Source organism: Mustela nigripes, chromosome 13 (assembly GCF_022355385.1).
Source record: "Mustela nigripes isolate SB6536 chromosome 13, MUSNIG.SB6536, whole genome shotgun sequence".
NCBI classification, from domain to species: Eukaryota; Metazoa; Chordata; class Mammalia; order Carnivora; family Mustelidae; genus Mustela; species Mustela nigripes.
In genome coordinates this window covers 20,056,057-20,074,681 of record NC_081569.1, presented here as the reverse complement: position 1 = coordinate 20,074,681, position 18,625 = coordinate 20,056,057, and the positions used below count along the sequence as shown (strand labels likewise).

General features: G+C 36.8%; 1 protein-coding gene across 2 annotated transcripts in view; it reads right to left on the bottom strand.

The window, feature by feature from the left end:
* ENTREP2 (endosomal transmembrane epsin interactor 2) overlaps positions 1-18,625 on the bottom strand; it is a 506,747-nt gene that overhangs the window by 118,564 nt on the left and 369,558 nt on the right. For both annotated transcript variants that reach the window (XM_059371698.1, XM_059371699.1), the window contains exon 3: positions 17,784-17,894. In XM_059371698.1, coding sequence (XP_059227681.1) covers positions 17,784-17,894 — 111 coding nt within the window. The remainder of the gene's footprint in view (positions 1-17,783; positions 17,895-18,625) is intronic.

Below are 18,625 nucleotides of genomic sequence, written 5' to 3'. Positions count from 1 at the left end.
AACCCCCTTCTCTCTAACTCCCCATGTCCTCCATGCTTTTTGTTATGCTCCACAAATAAGTGAAACCATATGATAATTGACTCTCTCTGCTTGACTTATTTCACTCAGCATAATCTCTTCCAGGCCCGTCCATGTTGCTACAAAAGTTGGGTATTCGTCCTTTCTGATGGAGGCATAATACTCCATAGTGTATATGTCCTCATCTTTTTGTGCTATATTCAATGTAATGGCTATAGACACAACACACTTTTATGTTTAATCTGCACTACTAACATTTTTTCCACTACTTCCTTAATTCTATTCTTTCTAACTCCAACCCAGAGTTGGAGTACTATCATGCATGAGGCACATTCAGCCCATGGCCTGGTTTAATATAGTTTTATCACAACACAGCCATACCCATTCATTGACTTATAGTCTATGACTGATTTTTGGGCTACAGTGGCAGAGTGGAATAGTTGCAACAGACATCATCTTCCCTACAAAGCCTGAAATATTTACTATTTATCCTCCCCCCAAAACAAAACAAAACAAAACAAAACAGCCTATACGTGAATCAGCAAGCTAAAAGATAAAGCCCTGATTTTTAGTCTTTGCTGATTTCTAAGATACCTTACTCAAATTAACACTGAAGTGCTAAATAAAATCAGCAGGAACCGAGACAGACTGATCATCTTTCTGTGTCTGATAAACTATAATTATGACTTTAAAATGGTAAAAGTTCAAACACATGGATGTTTAACATTCTAAATAAGCGTTCCAAGAAAGAGAATTCAATGTTTTAGTAAAAGCAACATGATTTAAAAAAGAAAAAAAAGCCCTACTCCCGCCATGGCCAATTTCCGCTACCAACAAGACATCAGGGGAAGCAGAACTATGAGAAGAAGCACAGAAGCACACACAGGATGGTTAATTTTACACATCAACTCGAGGTGCCCAGATTAAACATTATTTCTGGGTCTGTGAGGCTATTTCTGGGTAGGATTAGCATTTGAATCAGGGACTCAGTAGACTGTCCTTCCCAATGTGTGTGGACATCATCCAATCCACTGACTGCTGGAATAGAACATAACGTGGAAGGAGGGATTTGCCCCTTTTTTCCTGCCTCGTTGTTGAGCTGGGACATCCTACTTCACCTTCTCTGGTCCTTGGACTGGGGTTTACACTGTAGGCTCCCCTGCTTCTCAGGTCTTCGGACTCAGACTGAATGATACTACTGGCTTTCCCTGGGTCTGTGGTTTGCAGACAGTAGATCATGGGACTTCCCAGCCTCCCAGTAGATCATGGGACTTCCCAGCCTCCACAATCAGGTGAGCCAATTCCTCATAACAAGTCTCTTCATATACAATAAATTTCACATACATAATAAATTAATCTTTCTTTCTGCACAGGTATGCATGTATATATGTGTTGACCTTCAATACTGCAGGGGTTATAGGCGCTGACACCCTGAACAGTTGGAAATCTGCACATAACTTCTGACTCCCCCAAAACTTAACTGTTAATAGCCTACTGTTGGACTGAAAGACTTACCAATAACATGAACAGTCAATTAACACATATTTTGTATGTCATATATATTACAGACTATTCTTGCAATAAAATAAGACAGAGAAAAGAAAATACTATCATGAAAATTTTAAGGTAGAGAGAATACATTTACAGTACTGTACTGTATGAAAAAAAAAAATCCATGTATAAATGGACCCATGCAGTTCAAACCTGTGTTGTCTGAGGGTTGATACTTATCTCCCACTGGTTGTGCTTCTCTGGAGAAACCCACTAATATAACACATAATACAGTATTTCTATCATAAAGGACGTAATGAATGTAAAAAACCTCAAGACCACATGCTTGATGTGGCTGGAGAAGAGCTCCCATTTCTTACGAAACTACACACTGCTTTCACTTTTCTTTGCCCTGACATACAAGTCATGGTTTAGGTTCCTTGAAATTCTTCTCTGTACAGGAAAGGATTTCCCATGTTTTCAATGACTGACTATGACCAAAATTAAAGGAGACATACTCTTTACCTCCACTGTCTGTTTCTTTTCCTTTTTTCTTTTTTTAACTATAAGTACTATTCTCAAGTTAAAATACTAGGTAAATAAATGTATTTATTTTTAAAAAGTGGTGAATGTTGAATATGTTATCTTGTTTTTAGTAGAATGTATTTAATTGTAATTTATATCAGTTAATTTTTGATAATAGCTATAGCCAGATCACAAAATCTGATCATTTAATAAGCCATTCTCCCAAACGGCTAGCGTGCTGTTCAAATTTTCTTCTTCCCTGCTAATCTTTTGTTTAGTTTTCCTATCCGTCATTTAACAGGTGGTGTTGAAGCTTCCAACTATTATTGTTGAATCAACTGTTTCATTATGTCAGTGTTTGCTTCATGTGCTTTAGTAACATCCAGCATACCCTTCCTTCAGGAGCTACTTCTGCATCCAAATGAAGGAATCAGTTCCTAGGAAAATCATCATCCCTTCTGTATCTCCTAGGTGGACTTAGAAGTAGGATAAGGTGGAAATTATAATTCTCAAATACATCATGCCTTCTGCCTTTGCTACGAAATGCTTTTCTTTCATCCCCTGTTCTCCTGGGTTCTGTGAAATATTCTTTGCTCATTACTTTAAGAAAAAGAGGCTGTCGTCTGGCTTCACCCACCAGAAATCATGCATCATACCTGGGAGGCACGCATGAGGGGGAGCCTGAAATCAAGCTCTCCAAAGAGAAATACAAACATACAAGGAAGAAGAAGGTAGTGATCTGCTTCCCATCAAAACAATTGCACAGGTGTCATAGCTCCTGAGGCCAACATTTTACTTTGTTCTTGGGGTTAAAGGTACATAACACAAAACCTGGGCAGAGATGTCCAATTAGTGTGCAGATAACAGGCACAGCAGGATCAGGGATAGCCAGGCTCTCCAGCTGACAAGGATAGATCGCACTGTCCCTGCAGTGTGATGAATCTAATTAAAAAGGACTTAAGGTCAGAAAAACGGTGGTGTAGTCCTGGGTGAACACAACATACTCATGTCACTGTTTACTTACAGGGAAAGATACATGCTTGATGTGGCTGGAGAAGAGCTCCCATTTCTTACGAAACTACACACTGCTTTCACTTTTCTTTGCCCTGACATATAAGTTATGGTTTAGGTTCCTTGAAATTCTTCTCTGTACAGGAAAGGATTTCCCATGTTTTCAATGACTGACTATGACCAAAATTAAAGGAGGCATATTCTTTACTTCCACTGTCTGTTGTTTCTTATCCTTTTTCATTTTTAACTATAAGTACTATTCTAAAGTTAAAATGCTATGTAAAAAAAAAAGAACTGTTTTCATGATTTGCCCGTGGTTACGAGCACAGGATGACTGATGCCAGCGCCTGCTAGCTCTATGACTTAACTCCCAAGGTCTCAATTTCCTTACCTGTAAAGTGGAAATTAAATAGCACCTGTCCCCTCTTCACAGCTGTCAGGAGAAAATGAATGAACATATATAATGTGCTCAGAGCAGTGCCTTCAACATAGCAAGTGCTCAAGAAAGCAATCATCGCATAACAATTAGTACTAGCTTTGCATAAAAATATCAAAGAGCACATTTCAAGCTTATACCTAAATACATATTAAAATGAGTAAAAATATACTTTTTATGAACTCTTCCACTTAAATTTCTAGTTTCTGTGGCAATACTGAATAGGAAAAATAGGAATACTGAATAGGAAACAGAGGAAACAGAGATTGTTTGTCTTCTTCTTAAAAAAAATGTGTACCTGACTATGTTTAAATTTACCAAAAACAAGGGAAAAAAATGCAGTTCATTCTGGTCACATCTGTGATAGCAAAACAATGGACATGAACTTGCTGCCTCTGAGCACAGATGAACACGGCACACTACGGGGCAATGCACAAAGCTGCCTTTAAAAGAATGAGGGACCCCCTTGATATAGTTGACCAACATGTGTGTTAGGGGTGCCAATACCCCCCCCCAAATCCTCCAAATGGGGAACTTTTGACTTCCCCAAAACTTTACTACTACTGTTGACCAGAAGTCCCACCAATAAGAGGAACAGTTTATTAACACATATTTTGTATGTTCTATGAATGATATATTGTATTCTTATAATAAAATAAGCTAGAGAAAAGATGTTCTTAAGAAAATCACAAGGAAGAGAAAGTACATTTACAGTACTGAATCTATCAAATAAAATCCATGTATAAACAAACGTATGCTGTTCAAGGGTCAATTGTGTATTTCCACAGTAATGTGTGAAATAATATCATTGAGTAGGGAAATGAGACAAAAGTATGTAAGTTTATTTAAAAATATATATATGAGGGGCGCCTGGTAGCTCAGTCGATTAAGCGTCTGCCTTTGGTTCCGGTCATGATCCCAGGGTCCTAGGATGGAGCCCCTGCATCAAGCTCCTCGCACAGTGGGGAGTCTGTTTCTCCCTCTTCCTCTGTGCCTGCCCCCCATGCTCCTGCTCTCTTTCTCTAATAAATAAAAAACCTTTTTAAAAACCTATAATAAGTGGCGCCTGGGTGGCTCAGTGGATTAAGCCGCTGCCTTCGGCTCAGGTCATGATCTCAGTGTCCTGGGATCGAGCCCCGCATCAGGCTCTTTGCTCAGCGGGAGACTGCTTCTTTCTCTCTCTCTGCCTACTTGTGATTTCTCTCTCTGTCAAATAAATAAAATCTTTAAAAACAAACAAACAAACAAACAAACAAAACCTATAATAAAAAACCTCTCTGTGCATACACGTGTACACATAGATGGCTCATTAATATATATGCACACAAAGAGATTTGATGGGTCATAAAGTAATCATGCAGGGTGGCAGGGAGTGGGAGGCAGAGAGTGAGAAAAGAACTTTCATTTTTATCCTAATTTATGTATTGCTTACATCTTCTATAATAAGAACTATTAATATTTTATTTCACATTAAAAAAGGAAAACAGCATCTTTTCATTTAAGACAAAACACTTATCAACACACATAATGCATCACATTATGATGATCTGCATTTAAAGAGCATTCTGTTATGCTTTCATTGAAAAGCGATGTAAGAAACAACATACAGAGTTGTCAATCACTGTGTTGTACACTTGAAACCAATGTAACATTGTGCAGCGAGTGCCGTTCCATACAAAAATACATTCCTTAAAAAAAGCAAGAAAAGTGTGAAATGAAATCCAGAAACTCTGCAGGATGAACTGAAAAAAGAAGGGCCCAAAGATTTTTAAATGAAAGTCTGATGCTGTCACCATTTATTGTACAAGCAGTGTCAAATGAAACAAAACGTGATGAGGCATTTTAAAAGGCTTTCGAAAACCAACAGTGCTTTTCCTTGTAATTAACCTAAAAGGGCGTATTGACTTAAAATCCCAAAATGATTTTTTTTACCTTCCTTGGGGGCTCTTAGGAAAAGAGCAACCGGGAGACATTCACTGCTTGATTACTCACTCACTCACTCACTCACACGCGCTCTGGGCCAGGAATGGCACCAGGCCCTGGACCTATGACAAACCGAATCCAGATGTGGGTTTTCCCATCTGCTGCCTTGCCAAGTAGGAAATGATGGGGAGAGAGGCCAGTCTCTGGAGGAAAAGAGAATGCCCTAAGGAAAGAAGAACACAGGTGGGGGGCCTCTCAGATAGGGTGATCCAGGAAGACCTCTCTGTGGTCATGCCACCTACTCTGGAATCTAGAGGATGAGGAGGAACCTCCCGTGCAGAGGACACAGCCCACAGGAGCAGCCCCAAGGGATAAAGAGCCTGGATCTCCCCTGGCTGGGACAGAGCAGTGTGGGGAGCATCCCAGGAAAGCTGGGGGAAGGAGAGGGAAAGCCCAGGGACAGCATGGGGACTATGGGGGTCCACCATATTAAGAAGCGGTGGGGAAGGGAGTCATACCAGGGTAAGCTCTAAGGGAGGGTGGGGGGATTTAGGGACCACCACAAGAAGCTGTAGCAGGACAGAGAAGGGGGCGCTTAGAGAAAGAATGGGAAGCTGGGGCAGGACATCACAAGAGGCTGCGTGGAGGAGGAGCAAGGCAGGAGGGCTCCAAAGGAACAGGAAGCAGGAGGGGCCAGATCAAAGAACTCACAGGCCACAAGGAGGGCTTTCTGCACAGCATTTTACGTTCAATGGAAAGCATATGATTGAATTTATACTTTAAGAAGCTCTTCATACAAAAATTTATGAATGGATTTGAATCCAACACACCGGGAAAATACCCAGACACACACACACACATAGTTAGAAGACACACACTCTCATGCCGTAGTATTAGAAGTTAACAGTAAAAGGATAACAGAGGAAAAAAAAATGTCCAGGTACCTAGAAAGTTAGGAACATAAATTTAATGAATGCTTAAACAGCAAGGCAAAATTAAAGTTCTAATTTCATTGTTATTCAGTGAGACTCGATGACACCACTGTGTACCTTTGTGTCTCAACTATGAAAGGGAGCAAATGAACAAATTATTCCTTGGGAAAGTAGAAGAGGTTAATAAAATAAAGCACGGTCAACAAAACAACTCAAGAGAGTAATCTTAAGAAAACTAGCAGCTGGTTCTTTGAGGGAAAACAATTTTTAAAAAAGATAAACTTTGAATCAAAGGAGAGGAAACATTTTAGCTTTAGAAATCAGAGAAGAGGGGTGCCTAGGTGGCTCAGTGCGTTAAGCCTCTGCCTTTGGCTCAGGTCATGATCTCAGGGTCCTGGGATTGAGCCCCACATCGGGCTCTCTGCTCATTGGGGAGCCGGCTTCCTCCTCTCTCTCTGCCTGCCGCTCTGCCTACTTGTGATCTCTGTCAAATAAATAAATAAAATCTTAAAAAAAAAAATCCGAGAAGACATCAACCAAAAGGTTTTTAAAATGATAACAGCCTTGCTGAAGTATAAACCACACACTATTCACCTACTTACGTAAAGCTGACAATTCATTAGTGTTTAGTATCTTGACGGAGCTGTAGAGCCACAGTCAATTTTAGGACATTTTTATCACTCCAAAAATACACCTTAAACTCTGCCAATGTCCCCATTTTCCTTCACGCCTTCCGGCCCTAGGCAACCATGAATCTACTTGCTATGTCTACAGATTTGCTAAAAATTTATCTTTTAATTAGAAAAGAACATGACCTTTAGATTTCTAACAATACAACAGATGAAATACACAATTTTAGAAAGATACATATTAACAAAAATTACCTCAAACAACATAAATAACACAATGAGCCTATAAAAATATTTAAAAGAAGTCAAATCTCCACTCCCCAAAATGTAACAAACTGGCATAATTCCTAGGTTATTTCAATGGTTTCAGGACACAGATTAAACCACATGCTTCCAAGTTCATTCCAGGCAGGCCAAATGATTCCAATTAAAAAACTGGACAAGGCTGTGGCTAAAGGTAAATTTTGGGTCAATCTCAAGTATGAATTTAGGCATACAACGCTTCAATAAAATATTAGCAATTTGAAAGCCACATAATATGTATGCCTCAGAAGCGCCCCGGACCGAGGAGGGCCTATTTCCATAATGCAAAGCTGGTTCAGCATTAGGAAATCTATTAATGCAAATCATGACATTAATAAACTAAAAGGGGAAAGCTGTATGATCAGCTTCACAGATGTTGAAAGATGATGATAAAATTTACATGCATTCTTGATTAAAATAAAAATCTTAGAGAGCCAGGCAAGATGGAAGTGCCGTGAGTTATTAAGGGCACCTTTCTCGTAAGCTGACAGCAAACATTAGGCTAAATGGTGACTCCTTGGGTCAACCCCATTCACTTTGAACCAGCTTGAAAGTCAGCCAAAAAATGTGGTATTAAAAAGGTCTCTTTTATTAGTCAAACTTTTCCCCTCGTAAATCCTCATTGGGATTGGGAATTAACAGATGACACAGGGTTTGGTCTGATCCAGATTTCCCTGGGACAGTGACCTGTAAATTCGAACTTATTTAGTCCCTGCTTTCTTGGACACTATAGATCGAGGTGGAAATGCTCTGTCTGCCTCATTCGCCCTTGCAGGAGTCCAACTGATCAGGAAAGCTCTGCATTGGTAGGTAGGACTTGGCTTCTGGCTACAAACATGTTATAAAAATTATATTATATATATATTATTATATAAAAATTGTATTCCTATAAAAATTATATTTTATATATTATTATATATTATTATATTATATTACATTACATTATATATTTTATTATTATATTATATATTATTATATTATTAAAAAAGGCTTCTTAGAGTCAGAGTAGAACCTGAACTTCTGGGATAGCAGTACACAGCTTGGAAGATGATGGGCAAGGGAAGCTGCTGAGCCTCCTGATGATGGGAAGATTCTCTCCCTTCCCTCTGTTCTGTCTCCTCCCCTTTGTCTTTCTATGAAGCTCAATGGTCAGATTACAAGCCTACTTCATTGCAGGCTACTGAATGCCAACTGAAAACTGCATCAGTGTAAAAAGCCAAGAAAAAATACACAAGCTGTAAATATACATCATAAAGGGACAACACTCTTACTTTCACAGCTACAGGGCAGTCCATATGGACAAAAAAAGATACCCTAGAAAAACTTTTAGATTGAATAAAGAAGTTCTAGAAAACAAACAAAAATTAATAGCATTTCTCCTTCTGGAAAGAGAGGTGAATCTTTTTCTATCCCTCTAAGTACAACTAGGAAAACCCTGGATATTATGTATCAAATGTATATCAAAAGACTAGAAAGTATAAAGACAGACTGGTTAGGAACCTCAGAACCCAGGGAAGGGAAAAGCAATGAGTTTCCTGGGTTTTCTTTTTGCCTCATGGATCCTGTAGCTGGAGATGAAGACAGAGAGCACCCACCCCCAGCCACCCCCAACTCCCACGATGTTGAGGGAGACCACATGGAGAGCTTGGGCTTCCACCTCATTGGGCAATAGGAGGTGCCATCTCTCCTCCCTCAGGTCAAGTGGTCACCACATAGCAATCATGAGGCCACCTCCCCACCCCATGTCAATATAAGCCACCTGGGGATCAGTGATGAGGCATTCCACTCTTCCCAGCCAGGCAGGTACCAGTGGAGGCCCATGGAGGCTGGGGAAGTGCCAACTCTTGTCCCCACCCAGGAGAAAACCATTAACAGGATAGCTAAATTAATAGGTAGGTAAAGAATTCTTACACTTAACACCCAAAGCATGATCCATAAAAGCAAAAATTGATAAATTAGACTTCATCAAAATTAAAAACTTTTGCTCTGCCAAAGACCCCATTAAGAGGATGAAAAGGCAAACTGTAAACTGGGTTAAACATTTGCAAAGTCCATCTTCAATGAAGGACTAGTATCTAGAATGTAAAGAAATCCTAAATCTCAACAGTATAAAAAATGGGTAAAAGATATGAGATGTGACCAGACACTACACCGAAGAGGATATACAGACGGCAATGAAACAAAGGAAAAGCTGTTTGCCACTGTTATTCATCAGGGAAGCACAAATTAAAATCACAAGACATCACTCCAAAGCATGAGAATGGCTCAAATGAAAATAGGTGACAACCTCCAATGCTGGTGAGGATGCAGAGAAACTGGAGCTCTCGTACACTACTGGCGGGAAAGTAAAATGATATTGACAACCCAGAAAACAGCATGGCAGGTCTCAAAAAAATTAAACAGGTGTCTGTCGTACAACCCAGCAATTGTACTCCTGGACATTTATCTCAAAGAAATAAATTATGTCCACACAAAACCTTTACGTCAATGTTCACAGAAGCTTTATTTGTGATAGTCAGAAAATGGAATAAGTGCAGACGTCCTCCCACAGGTAAATGGTTAAAAATGGTTAAGCCAACTGTAGTATATCCCTACAGTGGAATCCTGCTCCACGGAGGAAATAGGAAGAAACTCCTGGTATGTAGCAGCAACCTGAATGAATCTCCAGAGGATTATGCTGAGTGAAAAGAGCCAATTCCAAAAGGTTATATATTGTATGATTCCACTTATGTAACATTTTGAAAACTAAAAAAAAAAAAAAAAAAGTAATAGAAACGGAGTATTCTAAGGGACTAGTGGTTGCGCGTGGTTAAGAAGGGAGTTGGGGTGGAAGGGAAGTATGGTCATGAAAACAACATGAGGGACCTTTATGGTGGTAGGAATGTTCTGCATCTTGACTGTTAACAGTGTAAAGTAACCCAGTAACATGCTAGCAATGGGGGAAACTGGGAAAAGCTACATAGATCTCTCCATATAATTTCTTGCAACTGTTTCCAAACCCATGATTATCTCAAAATGAAAAGTTTAATTTTTAAAAAAATCAATAATTTTCCTATATTACAGCAATAAGCAATTATAAAAAATAATAAAGAAAAATACCCTCAACATTAGCATCAAAAACTGAAAAAAAACTAGAAAAAAAGTTAATATAAGATGTTTAAGCCCTTTATGAAGGAAGTTGTAAGACTTCCTTCAAGACATGAAAGACCTGAAAACAGGAGTGAAAGAATCCCTTTCTGGATAAGAAGACTTGATCTTTACACAGATCTCAATTCTTTCCAAAGATACCTACCTATATGTTCAATTCTTCTTCTATGAAAAAAAGCTCAATCTCCCTGATAACCAGGGTATGAAAATTAAAATAATGAGATTTCATTCTTTGTCCTTCAGACTGGCAAACATTTTCATTTTTTAATATAACCCTTTCTGGAAGGCAGTATCTATAAAAAATTGTAATGCATTCACCCTTCGGGCCATCAGTCCAAATATGAGAAAATATCCTACATAAATACACACAGACTTGTCCCCAGATTTATTTGTAAGACAATGAGTTCCAGCATTATTTATGACATTAGAAGTTAGAGACCATGTAAGTGCCTTGCAGTTGGGGGCCTGTTAAATAATGTATACAAATTGCATCCATAGAATTTAATGCAGGAATCCAAAAGACAGAGTAGATATGAGGCTATTTCTCAATTTTACAAACAGAAATTTCCATAAAGGTACCTGCTGACCTAAGGTATTAAAGAGGACTTTTTATACTTCTGTAGTTTTGAAATTTTTCAATGGACCTATTTCTTTGATAGTTTGAAGCATCAAATAAATAAAATAGTTGCATTTCTGGAAAAATACAAAAGAAAGGAAGCAAAATAGACAATATAAATCAGTATGAATGCAAATAAAATAAATAACATAATGTTAGCATAGGTATTTTTAAGACAATTCAATGCATTACTTCATATTAATAAATATGTAAAGGCCAATGTAATGAAAAAAATGTTAATAATACAGAATTGTCAAAAGCTTAGAAAGAAATAGAAAAAAGCTGGAAAAGAAAACTGTGTAAAATAACTATTTGATAAAATAGTGCTGGACTAGGGAATTACACATTTAGGTGTCAATATCCATCAAGTAATGGAAAATTCCTTAGATTTCATTTATTCAACTAAATGGAATGGTTGAACTTCATAAGTGAAATTATGAAAATCTGAAATTGAAAAATTAAATTATGAAATTGCTATACTCTGGAAACAAAGTATGGAGGGTAGGAGAAAAATGAAAATTATAAATTAATTGCATTTATGAATATGAAAAATCATAAATATCAGCAGATAGAATCTAGTAGTATTTTCAAAGATTATGGGGATTTCATTCTAATTACGTTCCATGTTTCTTAATTTTGAGAATCTATTAATATAATTTATCATACCAATACATCAAAATAAAAATATATAATCTTAACAGATGTCCAATAAAACTTGATAAAACTTAACTTCAATTTTATTTTTAAAGGGCTCTTAGTAAAATATGAATAGAACATCATCACCTTAACATTACAAAATGGCTATTTGAAACCATCTCTTACCATCATATTTGAAGTAAATAATTATATTCAGCAACAAAAAGTAGACAATGAAACACCATTAATATCTAATGTTATTTTGATAATTTTAGACAAAATAATGAGTTGGGATAACAAGTACAAACACTGGAAAGCAGAGACAATATTATAATTACTTTTCCTGACAGACTATAAATAAAAGACTTAATTGTACATTCAATGGCATATACTATTAAATATAAATAATAAAAAATCACTGAATGTCTTACATATCACTAGGGACCTCTTGCAATATAAAATAATAATTTTTAAAAATGCACCCATCAGAGAAACAAGTTATTTAAAATATCTAGCACTAAGCTTTAAAAGAAATATGTATGGTCTGTATGTGTATTTTTTAAAACTGTAAAAACATAATGGTATTTATAGCAAAATAAATGCAAGATCTATGAAATACATAAATATTAAAAAGTTAAGCCCTAAAATTCTGGGAGCAAAATGGGAAAACTTTGTATAATTTTGGAGGGGAAAATGCTTTTCTAGGTAAAACATGTAAGCCAGAAATCATATAAATATGATTTATATATACATGAGTAAAGCAATTTGAGTTTATGAAATTTCCACACAAGAAAGAATACTGAAAAAAGTCAAAAAATGAATGACAAACTATGAAAAATATGTATCTGTTACACATATGACCGTGAGCAGATTCCTTAATAGAGGAAGTGCATTTATAAATCAATTATGAATAGCAACAACCTCAAAGAGAAATAGACAACAAAAATGAACTGGCAATTAGCAAATAAAGAAATCCCTTCCAAACAAACGTAGAAGATGCTTAACTTCACTTTTAACTAAAGAAATGCAATTTACTATTAAGATCTATACTTTTAGCAGATTGGCAAAGACCACATATAATTCTGATGACACACAGAAGTTTGCATGGGTCTGGATAATTGAGTCCTGTTGGTGAGAGTCTGGCGTCCTATCTTTGGAAGTTAATTTAGGAATAACATTCTAAATTTAAAGTGCACTCTGATTTTGACTGAAAGGACACTCTTAGTAATTTTTTCTCTAGGTCTACATGTGCCTTCTTCTCTGGTTGGCCACTGTTCCCTTTACACTCAGGTCAGTTCCCACAGCAGTAGCCCTAGCTATTCTATTGGTTGAGTAATTAATGTGCACAGAGGGTAATCTTCTCTGCCATGTTTGTTTTAGCAGGACACTAGAAACATCCCTAACCTGTCCTTCATTAAGTGGTGGTTAAATAAATTATCCTGCATCCATCCATCCAGTGGAATTCTCTGCTGCTCTTTATTTAACAGCTGGGCAGATCTCCAAGTGCTGTCACATAAATGTTGCCAAGCCACAGGGCTGGCTGACAAAAGCCACCTAAATAATGATGTATCACATAGACTCCCTATGTATGTAAAAATGATAATATGCAAAATAAATGTACAAAATGTCTGGCTTCCAAAAAATTCCTGGAAGGGGGTGGGAGTTTGGAATAGAAAAATATATATATATGAGAGAGTATGAGTTAATTTTTAATTATGCATAGGAAAAAGAGAAACACACATACAGATATGGAAATGTACTAGATAACATAAAGGAAAACAAAAACTGCACTGAAGGATTTACAAGAACAATTTGGAGAAACTAAAACACAAACAATGCTCCTGAATGGGAAAACATGCTATTGTTAACCCATCAACTCTCTCCCAAGGCAATCTGTAATTTTAATGTGATTCCAGTTCAACTCTCAAATCTATTCCTTTTGAGTCTTGACAACCCCCCCCCCCACCACCAAATTTTAAATTATTCTGGAAAACTAAGCTTCTATACTTTTTAAAAGTAGATTAAAGTTTGGAATGGGGGCTGCCTGTGTGGCTCAGATGGTGAAACTTCTTATTCCTAGTTTCAGCTCACGTCATGATCTTATGGTTGTAGGATCAAGCCCCATGTGGGGCTCTGTGCTCAGAGTGGAGTCTGCTTCAGATTCTCTCCCCCTCCAACTCACTCTCTCTCTCACTCAAATAAATAAAATCTTAAAAAAAAATCTGAAATGGGGGTGTGGATAAGGCTTGTCCTACCAGTTGTAAAAAAAATATATATATATATATATATAAAATACATATAAATATATATATACATATAGACTCTCTTTATATATGTACATATAAAGATATATATGTGTAAATATATATATATATATATATATATATATATATATATATATATAAAACATTTCCCTCTCCATACATACACACACACACACACATACACACAGTTAAAGTAATTAAAGTAATACAGCTCTGGAATATAAAAATAACAAACCTAGAAGGGGGGGAGAATGAAAAGTTCAGTCATAGGCAAATAGACATAAGTAAGCATCAGTCTGCATGTGTACATCAGTCTAGATGTACAGCTAGAGTAGATATTGGTTGTTTTTCAATCACCAAACATTTTTGCCTCCTCCTACCTCAACCCTTCCTAATAATACCTAACTTTGTTTTTGAGGATTATCTCTTGAATCGCCTTGGATTCAGTGTGGCAGGACAGTTAAGTAGCTATCTATCTTGCCCCGACCAATTAAATGCTCTCTCTCTGGGTTCTCACTCTAGAGCAAATGAGCTGAGATTAAAAACCACTGGAGGGGCCCCTGGGTGGCTCAGTGGGTTAAATCCTCTGCCTTCGGCTCAGGTGATGGTCCCAGGGTCCTGGGATCGAGCCCCGCATCAGGCACTCTGCTGAGCAGGGAGCCTCTCTCTCTCTCTCTCTCTCTGCCTACTTGTGATATCTGTCTGTCAAATAAATGAATAAATTAATTAATAAAAAAAAACACTGGAATTGTTTACTTCTGCAGAACAATACCCTGGGGAGTTGAGGGTTCCTGCAGCAGGCCCCCTACTCTGGCCCCCACTTCTGCATCCACAGAGAACCAGCCAGTTTCCAAGTCTAAGCTTTAGACCTCTTGGTTTTTCTACAGAACCTGCCATCTTTGCAATAAATGGCTATGGCTTTGTCAGTTTCTGTAGCTTTGCCATCAAAGGACTCTTAGGATTCAGGTGGCATGTCAAATCATCATGGAAATATTAGGTTACTCAGGGGAATTGTTTCAGGAAAATTAGTACTCATTTTGGGGAAGAGTTAAATTCTTTAAATAAATTCCAGAATATGAAAGAGTTAATTATATTTTTAAAAAGGGGGGAAGTAACTTGATCTTGGAAAGAATGTCTTTTTACTGGTTCCAAGATAAGACCACAAAGGAAAACATTCATAGATTTAAATGCACTAAAATAAAAGGCAAATAATAATCCAGGAAGTATATTTGACGAATACAAGCTGTAGGACTCAAAACCGTAAAATGTAAAGATCTCCTAAAAGTCAGCAAGATAGTTAAATCTTAAAAAAAATCTAAAAATGGGTAAAAGCCCCAATCAGTTCATAGAGGAAATATAACTATATTTCCTCCATGTTTTATAGTTATATTTCTTCTATGTTTTATATATATATATACACACACACATATATATACTCACACACATATATACATACATATATGTTGCATCTATGCATATACACATATAAATTTATGTATGTATAATTATTATATAAATGAATTACATAATTGCATTTATAAAGACTTCTTACAAATCATTAAGATAAATACCCCTAAAAATGGGTAAAGGTTATAATCAACTCACTGAAGGAGAAATATAAATGGTACATACACTCATATCCATATATTATTACCTATATATGTATACATGCAGGTACATATATACACTTATGTAATGCAATTATAAATAATTGGTAATATTCAAGGAAGTTCAAATTAAAGCAATGATGTCATTTTATACCTTTTAAATTAGCATAAACTTTAAAAAGTAAGAATTTGCAGTGCTAGCAAAGGGTGTAGCAAGAACACCATTCTCATCTATTGGGATTATAAATTGGTAAACTCTTTTAGAAGGCAGTATGTCAATATGTATCAACTGCTTTAAAGATGTGGATTCCTCATGATCAAGCAAGTTCACTTCTAGGAGCTGTAAAAATATTTTGTGTAGGGACCGTGGCAACCTTCATCCATGCAAAAAGCAGACATTGGTTAAATAAATAATGCTATATTCATACATACAGAGCAGCCACTACACTTAAAGTTGTAGAAAAGAATTTAAAGTATTATTATATTATAATATATATAACATAATATATGTAATATACTAAATTATACATAATGTTCACAACCAATAAAAAAATCAAATCACAAAACTGCATGGAGAGTTCAGCACATTTAAATGTATGTTAAATATGCACATGTTATGTATACATGCACATACATACACATACACACCTATTATGCACAGAAAATACTGGAAGGACATAATAAACATAGTAATAAAGTGCATTTTGCTTTTTGAATTTTCTGTAGTAATTACATATTTTTTTGTAACAGGAAAGGAGTATACTTTTGTGCATTTTATGAATCCTATCTTATCTTAGGAAAAGCTCAGGGCAGGCAATATCTACTCTTAATAGGAAACAGAAGTAAAGCTGAGACAGGGAAGGTGATTTGTTCTAAGTCATTAACTACGGGGTTATAAAGCCATGACTTTGATCCTGATTCACTGAGTCCAAATCCCCTACTCTCTCTACTATTCACGCTACACCTCAGCAAGTGACCACACTGATCTTGCTCGGAAATTACTGGCCAAGTATGAGCCTTGGGGTCGGGGGCGGGGGGAAATGGCCAGTCCCTTGCTAGTTGCCAGATGTTAGGATATCCACAGCACCTAGTATTTAGGAACAAGGAGGCTGGCTCAGTTAGGGATAGAAGTTGGCAAGTCATCCTTCCTGAGGGTGGTAGGGCTCCAGGTTGTATCAATTCTTAGCCTTCATGAGCAATACTGCAGTACATCAAGGATACTCTGTACATCCTAACTGGATGAAATTTTATCAGTGTGGTCTAGGTCAGCTGAACAGAAAGTAGCAAGCTGAAGCTCTCACAGTTAGTTTTTGGAACTCAGTAGCTGCCTCTGCATTGAAACTGAACCAAGGGACCCTAGTCCTTCTAGCCTAGGTAGATAAAAACTGGAGAGAGCAGCAGGCTTCCCAACAGCTGCTCCTCTGAACCCAAATGGCATGGCCACAAGAAAAAAAAGCATGGCTCTGCTATGGAGAAGCTTCGGGTAATTCAGGATAGCCCCTGACCTCTCAGAAGTAACAGCCCCAGGCCCAGCAAGTGCACAGGCAGCTGTGGAAGAGAATGGCTCTAAAAGGTAACTGTGTAGTCTCCAAGATTGATCAACAAATACCAGTGTCTCGCATCTAGCAGCCATGATCCTATCGGGAGTCAAACTATATAACCCCCACGCTCCTTAACAAATGTGATTGCCCCACCTGGAAGCACATATCTTGGTCCCAGGAGCTAAGTCATGATATGGAATGAAGCTTCTATCCCACAAAGCATTTATTGATCCCTTACAAAGTACACAAAACACTGTCTACCATTCTCCTAGATCTAAAAGATAATCTACTTTTTGAATTGAAAAAAAAAAAAAAAAGTGAACTAAGTTGTTTTGATGCACCCATTATCAAGCTCATATGTATCACGGCACTTACAATCAACTTACACAATTGATTTTTAAAAATTCAGTGGGGACAAAAATCAATGCCACAAATGCCAAAATATAATCTTTGCTAAAGACATTTGCTCTAAAAGCACTACGCCGTGATCCTGAGAAATACCCTTTTAGTAACTGACTTACAAGTAGGCTGAGTTTTAATTTGAGATAATGTTTAGAAATGAACCAACTTAACTCAAATTCCCTATACAATTATAAAACATCAGACTAAATCCAAGGATATAATAAAATTTATTTTTTAAAATTACTTTCAGGCAAAATCAAAGCCTGTGACCTTTTTCAAAAGGTTTGCATTTCATTACTCACCAACTGACAGCCTTCTAGGGAGTTCACTAGCTGAGCATTCTGACAGGAGAGAATTGAACCAGCCAAATTCAGCATTACGCACACTGCAGAGAGCAGCATGAAAAAGGTTATCTGGAAACAAACCAAACAAAAAATGGATTATTCACTTGGAGAAGTTCGAAGGAAAAGTGATTTGGCTTTTAAAAAAGCCTTCAGTTTATCAAATAATTATAAGAGTAACAGTTGTATTTCTTTTTTAAAAGACGGTATCATTTCTCAAAATTTGAATTACATAGTGAAATATTTTAGAGGCTCAACTTGAAAACACTATACATTATATAGGCTCAGAATAGTTTTATATTGTCTCAAAAATAATACATTGTAAATGACTAAAGAAAACCAACAGAAAGTAGTTTATTTATTAGAAAGCCTTTATATTTATTTAAATTTTTATGGAAAATTTCCTACCTATGCAAAACCAGAGAAGAGAGTTTAATGAAGCCCCCACCCCACATACCTATCACCCAGACTCAACAACTAACTAATTCATGGTCTGTTGTGTTTCATTTATACCTTCTCCACTCTAGAACGCTTTGCAGTAAATATCAGACATGATATAATTTCATCCTTTCAGTGTATGTTTCTAAAATAAGACTGTTTTTGAAAACACAGCCAACATAATGTCATCATCTCTAGCGTAACCATTCCCTAATATCAAATGTTCAGAGTTCACATTTCCTTAACTAGCTCAAAAATTTTTTTAAAAAATCAGTTTACACAGGATAGGAAGGAATTCGTTCCATATAGAGTAACTAATTGTTTTGCGTCTTTGCAATATTTTTTCGTTGATGGGTTTTCCCACC